This window comes from Enhydra lutris, unplaced genomic scaffold, assembly GCF_002288905.1.
Source record: "Enhydra lutris kenyoni isolate GAN:26980312 unplaced genomic scaffold, ASM228890v2 scaffoldscaffold3, whole genome shotgun sequence".
In the NCBI taxonomy this organism is placed as follows: Eukaryota; Metazoa; Chordata; class Mammalia; order Carnivora; family Mustelidae; genus Enhydra; species Enhydra lutris.
Genome location: NW_019154087.1, coordinates 70,019,996 through 70,035,941, shown reverse-complemented (window position 1 = coordinate 70,035,941; position 15,946 = coordinate 70,019,996). Strand labels below are relative to the sequence as shown.

General features: G+C 40.1%; 1 protein-coding gene across 1 annotated transcript in view; it reads right to left on the bottom strand.

The window, feature by feature from the left end:
- LOC111156759 (FRAS1 related extracellular matrix 3) overlaps positions 1-15,946 on the bottom strand; it is an 82,688-nt gene that overhangs the window by 24,472 nt on the left and 42,270 nt on the right. Inside the window, exons 3-5 of the mRNA XM_022517828.1 lie at positions 6,497-6,643; positions 2,764-2,994; positions 16-141 (exon numbers count right to left, since the gene is read on the bottom strand). Coding sequence (XP_022373536.1) covers positions 16-141; positions 2,764-2,994; positions 6,497-6,643 — 504 coding nt within the window. The remainder of the gene's footprint in view (positions 1-15; positions 142-2,763; positions 2,995-6,496; positions 6,644-15,946) is intronic.

The following is a 15,946-nucleotide window of genomic DNA, read 5'->3' as shown; positions in this document are numbered from 1 at the left end:
TGCAAAGCCTCCTACCTTCATGTGTAGAGCAAATGACCGTTAGTTCTTGGCTAGCATCCCCAGACCGTCTTACTGGAATCAAAAGCTCTCCAACATGCTCCTCTATTTTGTATTCTGCCTCTGGAATATAAACCGTTGATTCTAGAAAAGATGGTAGAAGATACTTCAGCAAGACTTCAAGTGGACTGGTGATAACTGGTGATATTTTAAACTGAGTAGAAATGTACATAGTCTTTGACCCCTACATTTTTCAAACATGATTAACTATATGAGATGTAGTTGGGATAGAAAATGTTTCATATTAAGTGGAGCTAGAGAAGCAGTGGAATTGGGTTTGGGAGGCTTTTGAAAGGTTTAAAAGGAAAGCTAGCACTAAAATGGAAGGGAAAATCTTGCAACAATTAAGTTTTTTTTTTTTAAATCAAATCTTAGGTCTTCTAGAGACGACACATTTCTACCCTTGCTTTACTTTTACTGCTTATATATAATTTTTTGATGCTTTCAACTGTCAGGTAATCTAATTAATTAATGCAGAAAACATTTTTTTCCTGCTTTATTCAACAAACGTTTTATTCAACACTTATTGTACTGATATTGTGTGGAAATTAATATTTTGAGAAAAATAAGTTACTGGTTTTCTCTTAATTTTCTTATTAAGCTTTTTATTTTAGTTCTGGTATAGTTAACATATTCCTACCTTTAATCTTTAAAATAACATTCCCATTGGGATCTACCAAGCTCTGTGTGTGCATCTGTATGTACACACATGTGTGTATATTTCTGCATGTATACACATCATCAGAACATTCACTGAAATATGAATATGAATATTGGTTATCTCTTGTTGATGGAATTATGTGTGGTATATTCCTTTGGGTTTTTCAACATTTGCCAAGGCTATTCATTAAGCATACATTGTGCAATTAAATATAAATAAATAAACCACATTTAACTTCTTCAGTTCTTTCCTTCATAACATATATATACACATAGATTCTTCCCCTTGGGAGCAAGAAGGAAAAATATTGTAATAGACATTGTTTCTTCTTTTGGAGTTATTACTAAGTTATAATCCAGAATTCGATGTTGAATTGTCTAGTTATCATGGGCTAATTTTTTTCTTCTTCATTTTGCTGCCTAAATTAGTTTCAAGAGATACTGGTATCTACCTCTAGAAAATAGTGGTATTGATTTACAGAGGAAAAGACCAGTGATAATTTTCTTTCTGCCATTTTAGCCTTCTATAGTAGTCTACTGTCTTGACATCTTTTGATTCAAAAGCCTGGCTTCATGGAAGAAGCTAAAAGTAAGTTAATGTTATTAGTATCATGTTAAAAAACTGGAAAAATACATTAATGAACTGAGATGTTCAGACATGTTCACTATTTTCCCATTTTGAAAAGCCTGCTCTCTTTCATCTATGAATCCAAATCCCATTCATTCTTTAAGACTCAGCTCAAATCCTCCCTCCTCCAGGAAGCTTAATTGCTTAGGACTATGGTGATCTCCCCACTTTCTTACCTCTGAACTCTTGACTGCTTTAGCTGTGGATCCTAACGTTGGGCTTTCCTTCATGTGTCTAAGTGTTGTTATCAACAAAACTGATAAGATACCTTGTTCATTGGATAATGGGGCAACATTTTCTACTTTTGTCTGCCAAAACCCAGAGTGTATAGAATGGTATTTTCCAAATTGTATTTAGAGAAAGCTATAAGAGACTCTAAGAGACTATAAGAAACTATAAGATACTCCTTGGGGACAATAAATTTAAAAAAAGCCTATGGTCTAGTTTGGGAAAACTGATTAAACAAAGTTAAACAGCTTTCTTTGTAGGAGAATTTCTTAGAAAGTTTAATATGCTAGTATAAATTATGATGTTTAGGAAGGAAGGAAGATATTTGAAACAGTTTCTAGATTTATTTGGTCCATGGAAAACTTTGTGATCCTGTTGTAGAAATTCTATTATACTATTGTTCTCTGTAATGCAGTTTGGAACATACGAAGACAGAGGACTCTCCATGCATTCTTGCGAATTTAACTAAGCCTTATGCTCTGGTAGTAAGTCACGTAATTCTAGGGGATGCCTGAATTCTTTCAACTATTATGACAATCAATGTGTCTAATTAAAATTCAAAGATGAATACTAAAACCTTCCTTAAGGTAGTTTTCTTCTCCTTTCAGGAAAAGGGGCAGCCAACGGCACAATTACTAGTTAAAATTTTTTTCCTTTTTAAATTTATCTTGGGAGATATTTGCTGTACCAATGAATGAATAAATGAATCAAATGTGTCTGTGAATTCAAGAATATGACGCACAACTCTAACAGAACTTTGTGGAACATGTGGTAAAGCCAACAAGTTGACTGGTGCCCAGCAGCCACATCTAGGACAAGGAATATCTAAAGTCCCTCCCTGATCTGTGAGGTGCTCCCTGAAAATGGTGGGAGATAGTGGCCTGGAAGGAGTCTTGAGGATCTGGGGGCAAAACGGCACCATACTGTGTGTGTAGAGAGCAAACTATGAAGGCTTGTGCATGTTTTAAAGGAATGCTTATAAAGTCACATCTATTTCAATCTCCTAGATTCCTTTTCAAAAATCCTAAGAGCAAAAGAAAAATTACTGCCTTAAAGTGATTGCTTAACTTTAAAACCTAAATGGTATGAACATGTTCTGTGGCTTATGGAGCCTCAGGGAGGTATGAATGCCTGAAACGGATGCAGGAACATGTACTGGTTAATAAATCATATCAGCAGGAACCACATACCATCCCCAGGGTCAACAATTTCAACAGTTGCCATTTCTGGAAACTCCAGTGCAGCCATGACAGGGTTCAACAGAACGATCTGGAAGGTCTCTGAAGCCTCGTATTCATTGTCAGATATAATTCTCACCCTCCATGTGGCAGTAGTCTGTCCAGGATTGAAATGGACCTGTTTCTGAGACTTTCCTTTAAAATCTTTATCTTTTTTTGCTGTTTCATCTTTGGTTACAATGCCTAAAAAAAGTGGGAAATTATGAATGTAAAGCCAAGTGACTGAAGAAATATTCTTTCAAAATGGATTCTTTTGCCGATGAAAAACAGGTAACATGGAAGGTACTTCTTTTAATGTTCCCAAAAGACATTTCTAAACTATACTTATTGGCTAAGAGTGTATATCAGCAAAAGTGGAGGGAAGCGAGAGGGAAGCAGGAAAGGAGGAGAGACAAGAGAGAACAGAAAACAGTTATTAACTAATTTATTTTATAAATATTTACCGAGGGCATCTGATATGTCAAATTCTGTCAGGTGTTCAAGATTCAGAGATGGGATGAAACCATTCCAGCTTTCAGAGAAGCCACTAGAATGGGCACTTTATGGAGGTGGAGATCTTCAGCTGTTTTGTTCACTGATGCACTCCTGGTGATCACAACAGTGCTTGGCATGGAATTAGTATTCCATAAACATTTTTTTTTAAAGATTTTATTTATTTATTTGACAGAGATCACAGGTAGGCAGAGAGGCAGGCAGAGAGAGAGAGAGAGGAGGAAGCAGGCTCCCCGCTGAGCAGAGAGCCCAATGCGGGGCTCGATCCCAGGACCCTGAGATCATGACCTGAACTGAAGGCAGAGGCTTTAACCCACTGAGCCACTCAGGCACCCCTCCATAAACATTTTTTTGGGTGATTATTTTGTACCTAGTAATTTCAATAGTTTTAATTAACAATTATTTTTTTTCTCATGTGGATCTTTACTCATGGTGGCTTGAATCCTCCTGTGTTTAGTAATTTATAATTGTAAGAGGATTGATAGCGATTTGCAGACACGTAGGATGCTGTTGGTAAAAACGGAGGTGGGGGGACAGTTTTGAGGTCTGTTAGGAAATAGGAATTAATGACTCACTAAAGAAACGGAACAGCAGCAACATAGTGTTGAAAGTACTCAAAGTGAGACACAAGGTGAAAGGTACTACTCCCTCCAGACTGAAGAGAGGCTCCCCTCAACCACAAAAAGTTCCACAGTATTCTAGATTGTTTGGTTGTGATTTTAACATCTGAATGAATGTCTAGTGAAGCAAGAATACCTGTACCTCATCACTTTGGGTCTCATTATAAGAGGAAGACTCTGCTGTTGTTCGAATGTGTGAAATCAAATATTACTACCCACCCTGGCCTGGTACCAGCTATTGTGAAAAGCTTTATATAAAATGAGGTGCATAGCTCCTTTTGTCCTTCCCTCTACTCACTATCAGAACCTGCTATCTTGAAAAGACACCCAAACCTATAAAGTGTGAAAATAATTTCCAAGATAAGAGAGCTCATGTTGACTTCTTAAAACTGTTTGAAGAAGGCTTGCATCAGTACTAGTTTGGTAGCTGAGAATAAATGTTTGACATTGAGGAAGTGCCTCCTGTGGCCCTATGTCGGACTCGGAGAAGATGAGGAGGAGGGAGTGGTGTCCTTAGCCACAGCCTCAGTGTAGGTCCTGGGACCGCTGTGTAAACAGAGTAGGCCTGTGACCATTAATATTTGGTGAACATCGGCTCAGTGTGAGGTGCTGAGGAGGCAAAGCTGAATTTGGCAGAGCCACTACTACCCCTAAGAGTAAGAAACAAATGATTTTAACTCTATTTGGTGAGTGCCATGGTACAATAATGATAGTTAACATTTACTGAGTATTTAATGTAGGCCAGCGACTATGCTAGATTGATTTACACTCATCATATTTAATCCACAAATAACCCAGCATGGGCTGGGGTGAGGGGACTAGGAGGGCTTCTTGGAGCACTGAGTAAGGTTCTCTAGTGTGGTGTTGATGTGGTTTATTAAGTAGTGTGTTGTAGGACAGAAGAGTGGATTATATGTAGCTCACTTAACAACACAGATTGAGTGATTACTGTATACCCTGTGCTGTGTTCAGAGTTCGGCATAACCCAGATTGTAGCGTCTGCCATAGTGGAGCTGGAAATCTGCCATAGTGGAGCTGGATAGACAGTAGACAGATGGACACATGATGCCTGCCAGGGATGCTCAGCGCTATGAAGCAGGGCCTGGGGATAGCACCTGTGGAGGGGCTGGTTCAGGTAGGGAGGCTGGGGACACCTCTCTCAGGAGTTGACTCTACCACTATCCAAATGGTCCTAGACAGATAGATGAGTTTTTTCTTGAATAGGATATGAAAATAGTCCTTGACATAGTAACCCAAATCTTGTGCCGCTGGGAAATCCCTGAAGTAAAAAATTATAAAGATAGAACCCTACAAGAGAAAGGAAGCATATTTCAGCTCAAGTTACTCTGGCAAATTCCACTATGGGTTGACAAAGTGACCTGCAGTGTAGACTGAGGCTAGGGGCCACCTAGAAATCAAAATGCTCTTTTGCTGACCTCTTTTAGGGAAACAGTTCTATCCCAGAGCTTCAGGCCTGAAGAGGTGACTGGGGAAAAGCTTGCCTTTTCTTGATCGCCTGTTCTCAGCCACCTCCTTCTGGTTTCTCTCCAACAGTTTTGATATGTTGGCAGGTCTCTGATTAGATTCCAAATGCCTGGGAAGCTCAGAATGCTCATTTGTAAATGAAGATAACACACTCCTATCTGTCTTCTCAGTAGGTTATGAAAATAAAGACAAAATGATCTCTGGAAGTGGTGGCAGCTAAAGATGTCATAAAAATCTAATGCATTGGGGCGCCTGGGTGGCTCAGTGGGTTAAAGCCTCTGCCTTTGGCTTAGGTCATGATCCCAGGGTCCTAGGATCGAACCCCACATCGGGCTCTCTGCTCAGCAGGGAGCCTGCTTCCTCCTCTCTCTGACTGCCTCTCTGCCTACTTGTGATCTCTGTCAAATAAATAAATTTTTAAAAATCTAAAAAAAATAAAAAAAATAAAAAATAAAATGCATTTAAAAAAATCTAATGCATTATTAGAACCATTATTACTAATTATTAATGATGACGATGACAGGTATTTCATAGGCATTTATATCTGTTTACCCCAAGGAGACATAGGTCTTTGTAGCACATAGAAAAATTTGATCCTGTAAATGTTTTAGAAGAATTTAGAACCTAATAGCAGGGTAAAAACAGATATGTATAATTGAAGGAAATAGATACAACAAAACATAATAATATATCACGTATTCACAAATAATTTTTCAAAGGAAATAGCTAGAAAGAAGCATAACCATATATTGTAGGCATAAAAGCAATTTTAAAAGAAACTGAGTAACTTGGGGATTGTGGTATATGGCTATGAAATGTTGCATTTTTCCTGGTATCGTTTGGGTTGAAACAGAAAGCTGTGACCTTCCAGAAGGAGGCAAACAGGAAGAGGAGGAGGAGGATGAAAAGTTGGAGTGTGTATTTAACCTGTAACTAATGTGGAGTAAAAACTATGGCATAAATTCACACAATTTTTTTAGAGGGTCCCCCACACCTGTTGTCGATTCTCTTCCAAGGAACTCTCTCATAATCATTTTTAAGCTTAGATTCCATTACCTATTGCCCACAACCAATCTAAATTTACTTACTGATAAAGGATGTTTCTTCAAGATACCCTCTGCGTGTGAGGGTCACTTCGAAAAACGTGGAGTCTTCATCCACAATGTAGTACTCTTTCTCCAAAGAAATCCAAGCCCAGTTCAGATGGAAAGGTTGGTGTGTTAGTTTATTTCCTTCTGCAATTGATAGGGGTAAAGGAGACATTGGATGAAAATTGAATTAGATGGAAAAATCATCTAATGTAGGGTTTTCATTTTGCTCCTAAAGCCAAGGGTTTTAAAATTTATGCTTTTTTTTAAATAGAGGGAGAAGTGCTTTGCTTTTCTAGAGAGTGTCATGAGCACTATCTACAGCCCTATTCTCCCTGCTTAATATGGGATTATTCATCTGGGTCTATTCCTAAAAGGCCTTATGCACTAGAGTTCCAAAAAGCCAAACCTTGGTAGTTAAAAATTCCACTCATATTCAACACTTCTATCCTTTGCTCACTGGTTGCTCTGTTTGCCTCCTCTCTCCCTGCCTCCTTCCCTCATTTCCTTCCTCCGCCCTGTGATTTAGTCCTTTGTATTGTTCGCATATCCATTTGCTCTGCCAACAAGCTACTAGTTCCTTGAAGACCGTGCTCCTATTATATTTCCTTATTTTACCACTGTGAGGATCTGCTATGGTGTCTGGAACTCAGATTCTTAATGTTTAAAAACTGTCCAAGTGGAGAACAAGAGACAAGGATATAAGACTCTATCTGATTTGCTCCTGTCCGCACCAGGTCACAGACCTTTTTGATGACGGTCAGTCTAGCCCTGTACTGGGGCTGTGCAGTGTGTGTGGATAGGAAGAAAGAATAGGTTACCTCAACTGGTGATCAGGCATGACAAATAACCACTTGTAAAAGAATGTTGAAAGAGGATTCTCTGTGACTCAGTTTCAACTGATGCACTGGTGTAATAGATACCAGATGACAAAGTGAGTGTGGGCAGACTACCATATGCAAAATGTACAACAGAAAGCTTTACTAACCAGAGCTACAACTACTGAACCCCTAAGTCAGATCAAGCATATTACAAAAGGGCAACATAGAGACAAGAAAGGTAGATTTGTGAAGAGAGTACTTTAGAAAAAGCTGGTGGGAATCTCTACCACCGCCCAAGGTAGGTGTGGGCATGGAGTAAGGCTACAGTCTTCACACCCAGACTAGAGGGTGTGGGCTTCACGAACCTTGTGGAGAGTTGACAAGCCCTTCTGTGACTGTAGGTCCATGTGACTAATGCATTTTCAAAAAAGCTTACGTGGCCTTGGCAGTGTAGGGAGAGTGGCAGGACCTAGATTTGGGAAGTAGTTAAGTATCCACAAAGACTGGGACAAAGAAAGCATGCATGTGGGCTGGGGGTGGGTCATCTGTCCAACAGACCCTGTTGAGGAGGCAGTGGGATCTCAGTGGAAGGACACTGGAAGCTGACCACCAGATTTCTATCATCAACTGCAGAAACATAAAAGATAAGGAACTGCAGATTCCAGAGTCAGGAATCTTTAAGGAACTCATGAAAACACTGTTGGGGTGCCTGGGCTCATCGGATCACGATCCCAACATTCTGGGATCCAGCCCCGCATCTGGCTCCCTGCTCAGTGGGAGGGAGGCCTGCTTCTCTCTCTCCCACTGTCTCTTTCTGTCAAATAAATAAATAAAATCTTAAAAAAAAATCACTGTTAAATAATTGCCATCCAGGGGCCCCAACATGAAATGATAACAATACTTCCTTTACCAGACTGTGCTCTTTCCCCCATCTCCTCTCTCTGGGGCCAACCCAAGGATACAAAGCTTGCTAGGAAGCCAGGGGAAGCACCATCATGGAGAGAGCGGAAGCTGGCGTCTGCCCTCCCCCACTGGCACAGGTTCTGGCTAATAGCTGCAGAGAAGGCTTAACACAGAACAAATTCTGAAATTTAATTATTGCTTGGGGCTGTGAATTCTAATGACCAGACTGACACAGCTTTTGATTTAATATGACGGTAAGATGTTTTTATCTGTGAGTGATTAGTAAAGTTGTGTGACCTGCCCCGGTTTCCACTGTAGGAGGAGGGGAAGTACCCCGTGCCTGCCAACAACATAACTGCAAAGTAAAAGGACAGACAGCTCAAATTATAATTTGGCTATATCATAAATCATGCTTGTTTGGCGTCCCAGGAACTCACTGAGGTATGACTGCAGGGTAAATGCACCTGCTGGATTTCATGAGTTTACTCTCCATCTGTGTTCTCGTTTTAGAGGTAACACTGTTGATATTATTGTGGATATTCTGATAAATACAGAAAAAATATAAGATGAATATATACCAGAAATCCTTTCATGTTGTTAAAAAATATGATATTGCTCTTATTTCTAGTTTATAACCACTTTAATTCTTCCAGTACACAGTTTTTTTGGATTTTGAAATCATGAGTCAAAATAACAGTTTATGTTTACTTGTTCTTTTTCAAAGTTCTCTGATGTAATCTCTATTTTATTCTGACAATGACATTACAGAGTAGGGTAAGTAATTCGTCTCATTGTATATCTAGGCAAACAGTTTCAGGACAGTGAAGTGACTTGACCAGGTTCATGCAGGGTGGTGGCAAGGTCCTGTCTTTTCTGGACTGCAGACTTCTATTTTTGTGTTCTATTTTTTTTTAATTGTGTTATGTTAGTCACCATAAAATACATCATTAGTTTTTGATGCAGTGTTCTAAAATTCACTGTCTCTACACCACACCCAGTGCTCCATGCAATCCATGCCCTCCTTAATACCCACCACCAGGCTCACCCAACTGCCCACCCCCTGCCTTCCAAAACCCTCAGTCTGTTTCTCAGAGTCCCCTGTCTCTTATGGTTCATCTTCCCTTCCAATTTCCCCCAATTCACTTATCCTTTCCTTCTCCTAATGTCCTCCATGTTATTCCTTATGTTCCACAAGTAAGTGAAACCATATGATAATTGACTTTCTCTGCTTGACTTATTTCACTCAGCATAATCTCCTCCAGTCCCATCCATGTTGATGCAAAAGTAGGGTATTCATACTCTGTGTTCTATTTTTGACTCCAAGCTGCCGCTCCTATGATCAATGCTCCCAGATCAATGCAACCCAAATACCTCAAAAGGGAACTGGGCAAAATCTATTGCAAACAAGACCCTTTGAATCAACACATGTATGATAAAAAAGAATCAACAGTTGGAGACAAAACCATTTTCTGAGCCCAAATGTATATGACACAGATTTCTCAAAAAATGGGCATAAGTAATGAAAATCTTTAGATCCTAGCAACTCCCCTAAGTCTCTGCCTCCTGGAGCCGTATGGTTTCTTAAGATTTCTCTTGAGATGTTTGCTTCGTTCTGTGTTCTCTGAAGACCTACTGGCTTTCTCCATTTGTCCATGCGTATGGCCCCACTCATCTTGAGTTTGCTTATCTTTCTATCACATGATCTGCAGAGATAGATAACGCATCTCGGCATCTCAGTGGCTGAGTCTGGGTCTGGTTATGTATGGTGTTGTTGACTGTGGCTTTGCTGCCATGTGAGATTGAGGTGGAAGGCAGTTCTCAGAGAGGAGGTCTCAGAGACCTAGAGATATCTAAATGGTGCTTATCTTTAATATTAAGATGCCAAAATGAGGTGAAAATAGAAGAGGGGCCCTTTTAAATTCTTGTCTCCTATAATTTTTCTGTACTCATATTCCTAAAATAAAATGTGTGGATAATACAAAGAAGCAGCGATGAGACATGGAAATAGCAGGGACTTTAATCTGACTAACTAGCGATAAAGACTCGAGAAAGTTACCGAGTACCTTTGTGTTTTAGATTCCTTGACTGTTAAATGAACACCATAACAATAACAAGGACAAGAATAATATCTTCATCACTGAATTGTAAGGATTACTCTGAATAGTGAAGGTGGAAATGAGTAGCACCATGCTTGGCACAGAGTAGGCTCTCAAGAAATGGGTCACATGAAGGTTATTATGACATGGACACACACATTTTGATGGAGAGGCAGGACAAAATAAGTACAAAGTAGTTTTTTTTAATGCATTAATCAATTAGGTACAGAGGATCATTTAGATGCTCATTTACATATCCTATAAATAATGACTCTAAATTCCATCCAGTCAGTAGACACAGTGCTGAGCATTGGGCTAAGTGTTATGGAATTTGTGCATCAGGACCCACAACATGGACAGCCCCCCAGTGGCCCAGTCCACGTCACAAAGCTAAACCTAAGTCAGCCTGTGCTTACTCCAAGCACCTGTCAAGGAAACCCAACATACACCAATCACAAGCCTTCAACTCACCTTTACCTAGTCTATCTTAGTCTAGAAATTAGAACCTGCTGAAGTCTTACAAGGATATCTCCAAACTCCTCACCAATCACACTCTGTTTCTGAGTTGCCTCTTACACTCTGTGAGACTTGCTCTTGCCCCAGGTCTCTCGGGAACAGTGCTCCACTGCTTGGGAGGCTCTGTCTCCCCCAGTACATGTATTGCTTCCCCTTGAATAAATAATATCAGACTGGTTGCCCGATTGTATTATTTTTGTCATTTGACACAAGATATAATTTCTTCAGAAATGATGTGGACAGATTTCATGAGGCAGTAAGGGCTTAAGCACTGGGCAGTGACAGTGGAGAGGAAAAGGTGGGTTTAGAGAGAAGTAAGGGAGAATCGACAGACTTGGGAGAGGAGAAGCAGCACGTGGGAGGTGGGCCATCAGAGATGACTCCGAGCTCAAATCCGGGGCCTGGAGGAACTGCGTAGTGTGAGCAGATAGAGAGAAGTCAGGAGGGAAAGACAGCTTGCGAGTTTAATTTCAGATTTGGCTTTGAAGGGGTGGTAAGAAGTCTAAGGGAAAAGTCCATCAGCTACTTGGATACATGGATGTATGGGAAAAAAGGTCTGGGGGAGGGACAAAGCCAAGAAATATATATTTGGGTGTACTGTGATACAGGGAGTTTCTGAAAGGGTGTTTTAAAGTTCAAATTTTGAAGCATAACAATAGAGAGCTAAGTACATATTATACTACCTTTGTATTTTGTGAGGCACTGCCTCTCAAAGGATCCACGCAATGTTGGAACTGGATCAGAACCTGTTAAATGAGCACCTGACAGCAGACATCCTGGGGCCCTGAGGAAGCTGATTCAGGCCTTGCCCTTTTGTGCCTTCAGACCAGACTGTCCTTGGATTTTGAAACTCCAAGCCAGGGTGACGTGGAGGAAAGGACTCCATCTCTACCAGCCATCTTGCCTCTGGAGGTGTGGCTCTGATTTAGTCTCCCTGGGTTGGTTGACTCTGCACCATCTGTTGCTGGGGAATGGCTGGAGGTAGAGGGGAGGAGGGACTGCAATATGAGACAGAGGAGGCAGTTGGAATGGCCAGGGGACTCCTGCTAAGATGGAGGCCCCACTTGTGAGGGTCAGTTTCAGGGCCCTTGGCTTTTGAAGTCAGGGAGTTCTGAGGGGGAAGCAGGGGAGGAGGACATGACTGAGGGCCCTCCCAGTGGGGACCAGAGACATGGTTTCCTAGGCTTTAGCTCTGCCCTCACAGGCTTCCACTGAGCACATTCCCCACAGGTGCAGCTCCTTCCCCTGCACCCAGAAGCAGGAAGCCAGCCAGCTGATGCATTAACAATTACATTCCAGGTAATGAAAGCTGGTTTAATGTATAATGAATAAGAGTGCAGAGCCTGGATTACCTGAAAGTCCAATTTATACATGACTTTGCATAGACAAAGTTCTGTACTTCAATGAGGAAATAACCTTAAACAAAGAGGACCCAGAACTAAACTCTGGGGACAGTTGCATTTGGGAGCCAGTGATGGAAAATAAGTAATAGAATGGAAAATAAAAAGGCTGCAAGTTAGTTTTATCACGGTGTGGAAGTCTGATCTAAGACTATCATCTAGAGGGAAAAAAGGAACAGTTTCAAGCAGAACTATAATCTTCTTATCCAAGGTTGATACCTTGTTAATTGCTTTATCAAACTATCATAGCTAGATATCTAGTTATACCCTAGGGTGGCATTTTTCAAACTCAGTACTACTGACATTTAGGCTGGAGAAGTCTTTGTTGTGAGAGGTCGTCTTGTGGATCGTAGGATGTTCAGCAGCATCCTTGACCTCTACTTACTGGATCCCAACAGCAGTCCCTCACCCACCACTGCCCTCCAACTGCAACTATAACAAAAATTAAAAAAAAAATTGTCTCCAGATATTGCCAAATGTCCCTGAAGAAGAAAAATGACCTCTCATTCAGAACCACTGGTGTAAAGGATTTTACGGCATCTGTGATAAAAATCTTCCTGTGCTTCACACTCCTGTTTTAGGAGAATGACAAAAGAAACCTTTTGGATTTGAATTTGGCATTCGTAATCTAACATTTCTTATTGGCTTCAGAGTTTAGCCTGATCTCAGTCAATCTGAGGAAAATTAGAAGGCCACAATATCAAGTACATTAAAACTATTTTTCCTGTGGGAAAATCAGAGTTTAAAGTTGGGGACAAGAGCACTATTCATGGGATCTGGTTTCCCATCACACTTATCCTGGGCAGCTTTTAAAGAGGAAGCACGAGGTCATCAGATTTAGGAGGGAAGACTGGAGGCTGCCCTCCCACACGTGATCTCGAAGCCCTAGGCATGTGCCTCCAGCCCTGTTCCCTCATCTGTAAGACTGAGGTAAAGAGAAATACATAGGAGGCACTGGATGGGAGAGGCCTTGTAGATAGGGAAGTGTGGGTGTGTCATTTTGATGGTTTGAACTAATATTATTAAGTTTCTTTTTTTCCTTCATGAGTCAGGAGAAGGAATTGTTGAGAAGAGAACTATGGAGAACATAATTAATGTTTAATGTTCTAAATAGAACCTATAAGCTCATAATGGGGGATGGAGGATGGGGGTAACGAGGGACCAACATGTACCAGGTGCCTGATATGTGCTGAGTGCTGGGCTAGGAAGTGTGCAATAGGCCAGTAAAATTTTTTTTTAAATTTTTTAAAAACAGGAGACAAATGAGATGAAGCAGACAGGAGTTGGTGAACAAGAACTGATGGGACCAGTCTGGACAATGGAAAGATCTGAGTGCACAGTGAGGAGAAGGGAAATACAAAGGCAACTTTTGGGATGGGAATAGCTTAGAAATCAACTATGGAAATAATAATGGAGAAAAACACCCAACTGCAGAATTTCTAACTTCTTGAATTCAAGAGTATAATGCATATACATTTTCACAATTATCTGCTATTGGGTTAAAAAAAAAAAAGGAAAACTACATTAAGTATTTTACCTAAATACTATATTCAGGAAGAGTTAATTTTGATGTAACTTATTTACCAATTCTAGTTTTCTGATGTAATCTCTTATTTTAAAAATGCAATAATTAAAAAAATTTTTAAAAACCCTTAAAGTAAAAAAGAGATTATATATTGCTATGACACAATTTTGAAAATACAGCTACAAATTTTAGGATTGTTTGCTCCAGCTCTTTGAAAAATACCGGTGGAATTTTGATTGGAATGACATTGAAAGTATAGATTGCTCTAGGCAGTATAGACATTTTTAACAATGTTTATTCTTCTGATCCATGAGCATGGAATGGTTTTCCATCTTTTTGTGTCTTCTTCAATTTCTTTCATGAGTGTTCTGTAGTTCCTTGAGTACAGATCCTTTACCTCTTTGGTTAGGTTTATTCCCAAGTATCTTATGGGTCTTGGTGCTATAGTAAATGCAATCAATTCTCTAATTTCCCCTTCTGTATTTTCATTGTTAGTGCATAAGAAAGCAACTGATTTCTGTACATTGACTTTGTATCCTGCCACGTTACTAAACTGCTGTATGAGTTCTAGTAGTTTGGAGGTGGAGTCTTTTGGGTTTTCCATATAAAGTATCATGTCATCTGCGAATAGAGAGTTTGAATTCTTCATTGCCAATTTGAATACCTTTTATTTCTCTTTGTGGTCTGATTGCTGTTGCTAGGACTTCTAACACTATGTTGAATAAGAGTGGTGAGAGAGGGCATCCTTGTCATGTTTCTGATCTCAATGGGAAGGCTGTCAGCTTTTCCCCATTGAGGATGATATTCACTGTGGGTTTTTCATAGCACCAGAGCAAACAATCCTAAAATTTGTATGGAATCAGAAGAGACCCCGAATTGCTAAGGAAATGTTGAAAAAAGAAAAACAAAACTGGAGACATCATGTTGCCTGATTTCAAGCTTTACTACAAAGCTGTGATCACCAAGACAGCACAGTACTGGCACAAAAACAGACACATAGACCAGTGGAACAGAATAGAGAGCCCAGATATGGACCCTCAACTTTATGGTCAACTAATCTGTGACAAAGCAGGAAAAATATACAGTGGAAAAAAGACAGTCTTCAATAAATGGTGCTGGGAAAATTGGACAGCTATGTGTAGAAGAATGAAACTCAACCATTCTCTTACACCATACACAAAGATAAACTCAAAATGGATAAAAGGCCTCAACATGAGGCAGGAATCTATCAAAATCCTAGAGGAGAACATAGGCAGTAACCTCTTCGAGCCACAGCAACTTCTTTTAAGACATGTCTCCAAAGGCAAAGGAAACAAAGGTGAAAATGAACTTTTGGGACTTCATCAAGATCAAAAGCTTCTGCACAGCAAAGGAAATAGTCAACAAAACAAAGAGGCAATCCACGGAATGGGAGAAGATATTCGCAAATGACAATACAGACAAAGGGCTGATTTCCAGGATTTACAAAGAACACCTCAAACTCAACACACACAAAACAAATAATCATGTTAAAAAATGGGCAGAAGACATGAACAGACACTTTTCCAAAGAAGACATACAAATGGCTAACAGACACATGAAAAAATGTTCATCATCACTAGCCATCAGGGAGATTCAAATCAAAACCACATTGAGATACCACCTTACACCAGTTAGAATGTCCCAAATTAACAAGACAGCAAACAACATGTGTTGGACATGATGTGGAGAAAGGGGAACCCTCTTACACTGTTGGTGGGAATGCAAGTTGGTACAGCCACTTTGGAAAACAGTGTGGATATTCCTTAAGAAATTAAAAATAGAGCTTCCCTATGGCCCTGCAATTGCACTACTGGGTATTTACCCCCAAAATACAGATGTAGTGAAAAGAAGGGCCATCTGTACCCCAATGTTCATAGCAGCAATGGCCACGGTTGCCAAAATGTGGAAAGAACCAAGATGCCCTTCCACAGATGAATGGATAAGGAAGATGTGGTCCATATATACTATGGAGTATTATGCCTCCATCAGAAAGGATGAATACCCAACTTTTTATCAACATGGACGGGACTGGAAGAGATTATGCTGAGTGAAATAAGTCAAGCAGAGAGTCGATTATCATATGGTTTTGCTTATTTGTGGAGCATAAGGAATAACACAGAGGACATGAGGAGATGGAGAGGAGAAGGGAGTTGGGGGAAATCGGAGGG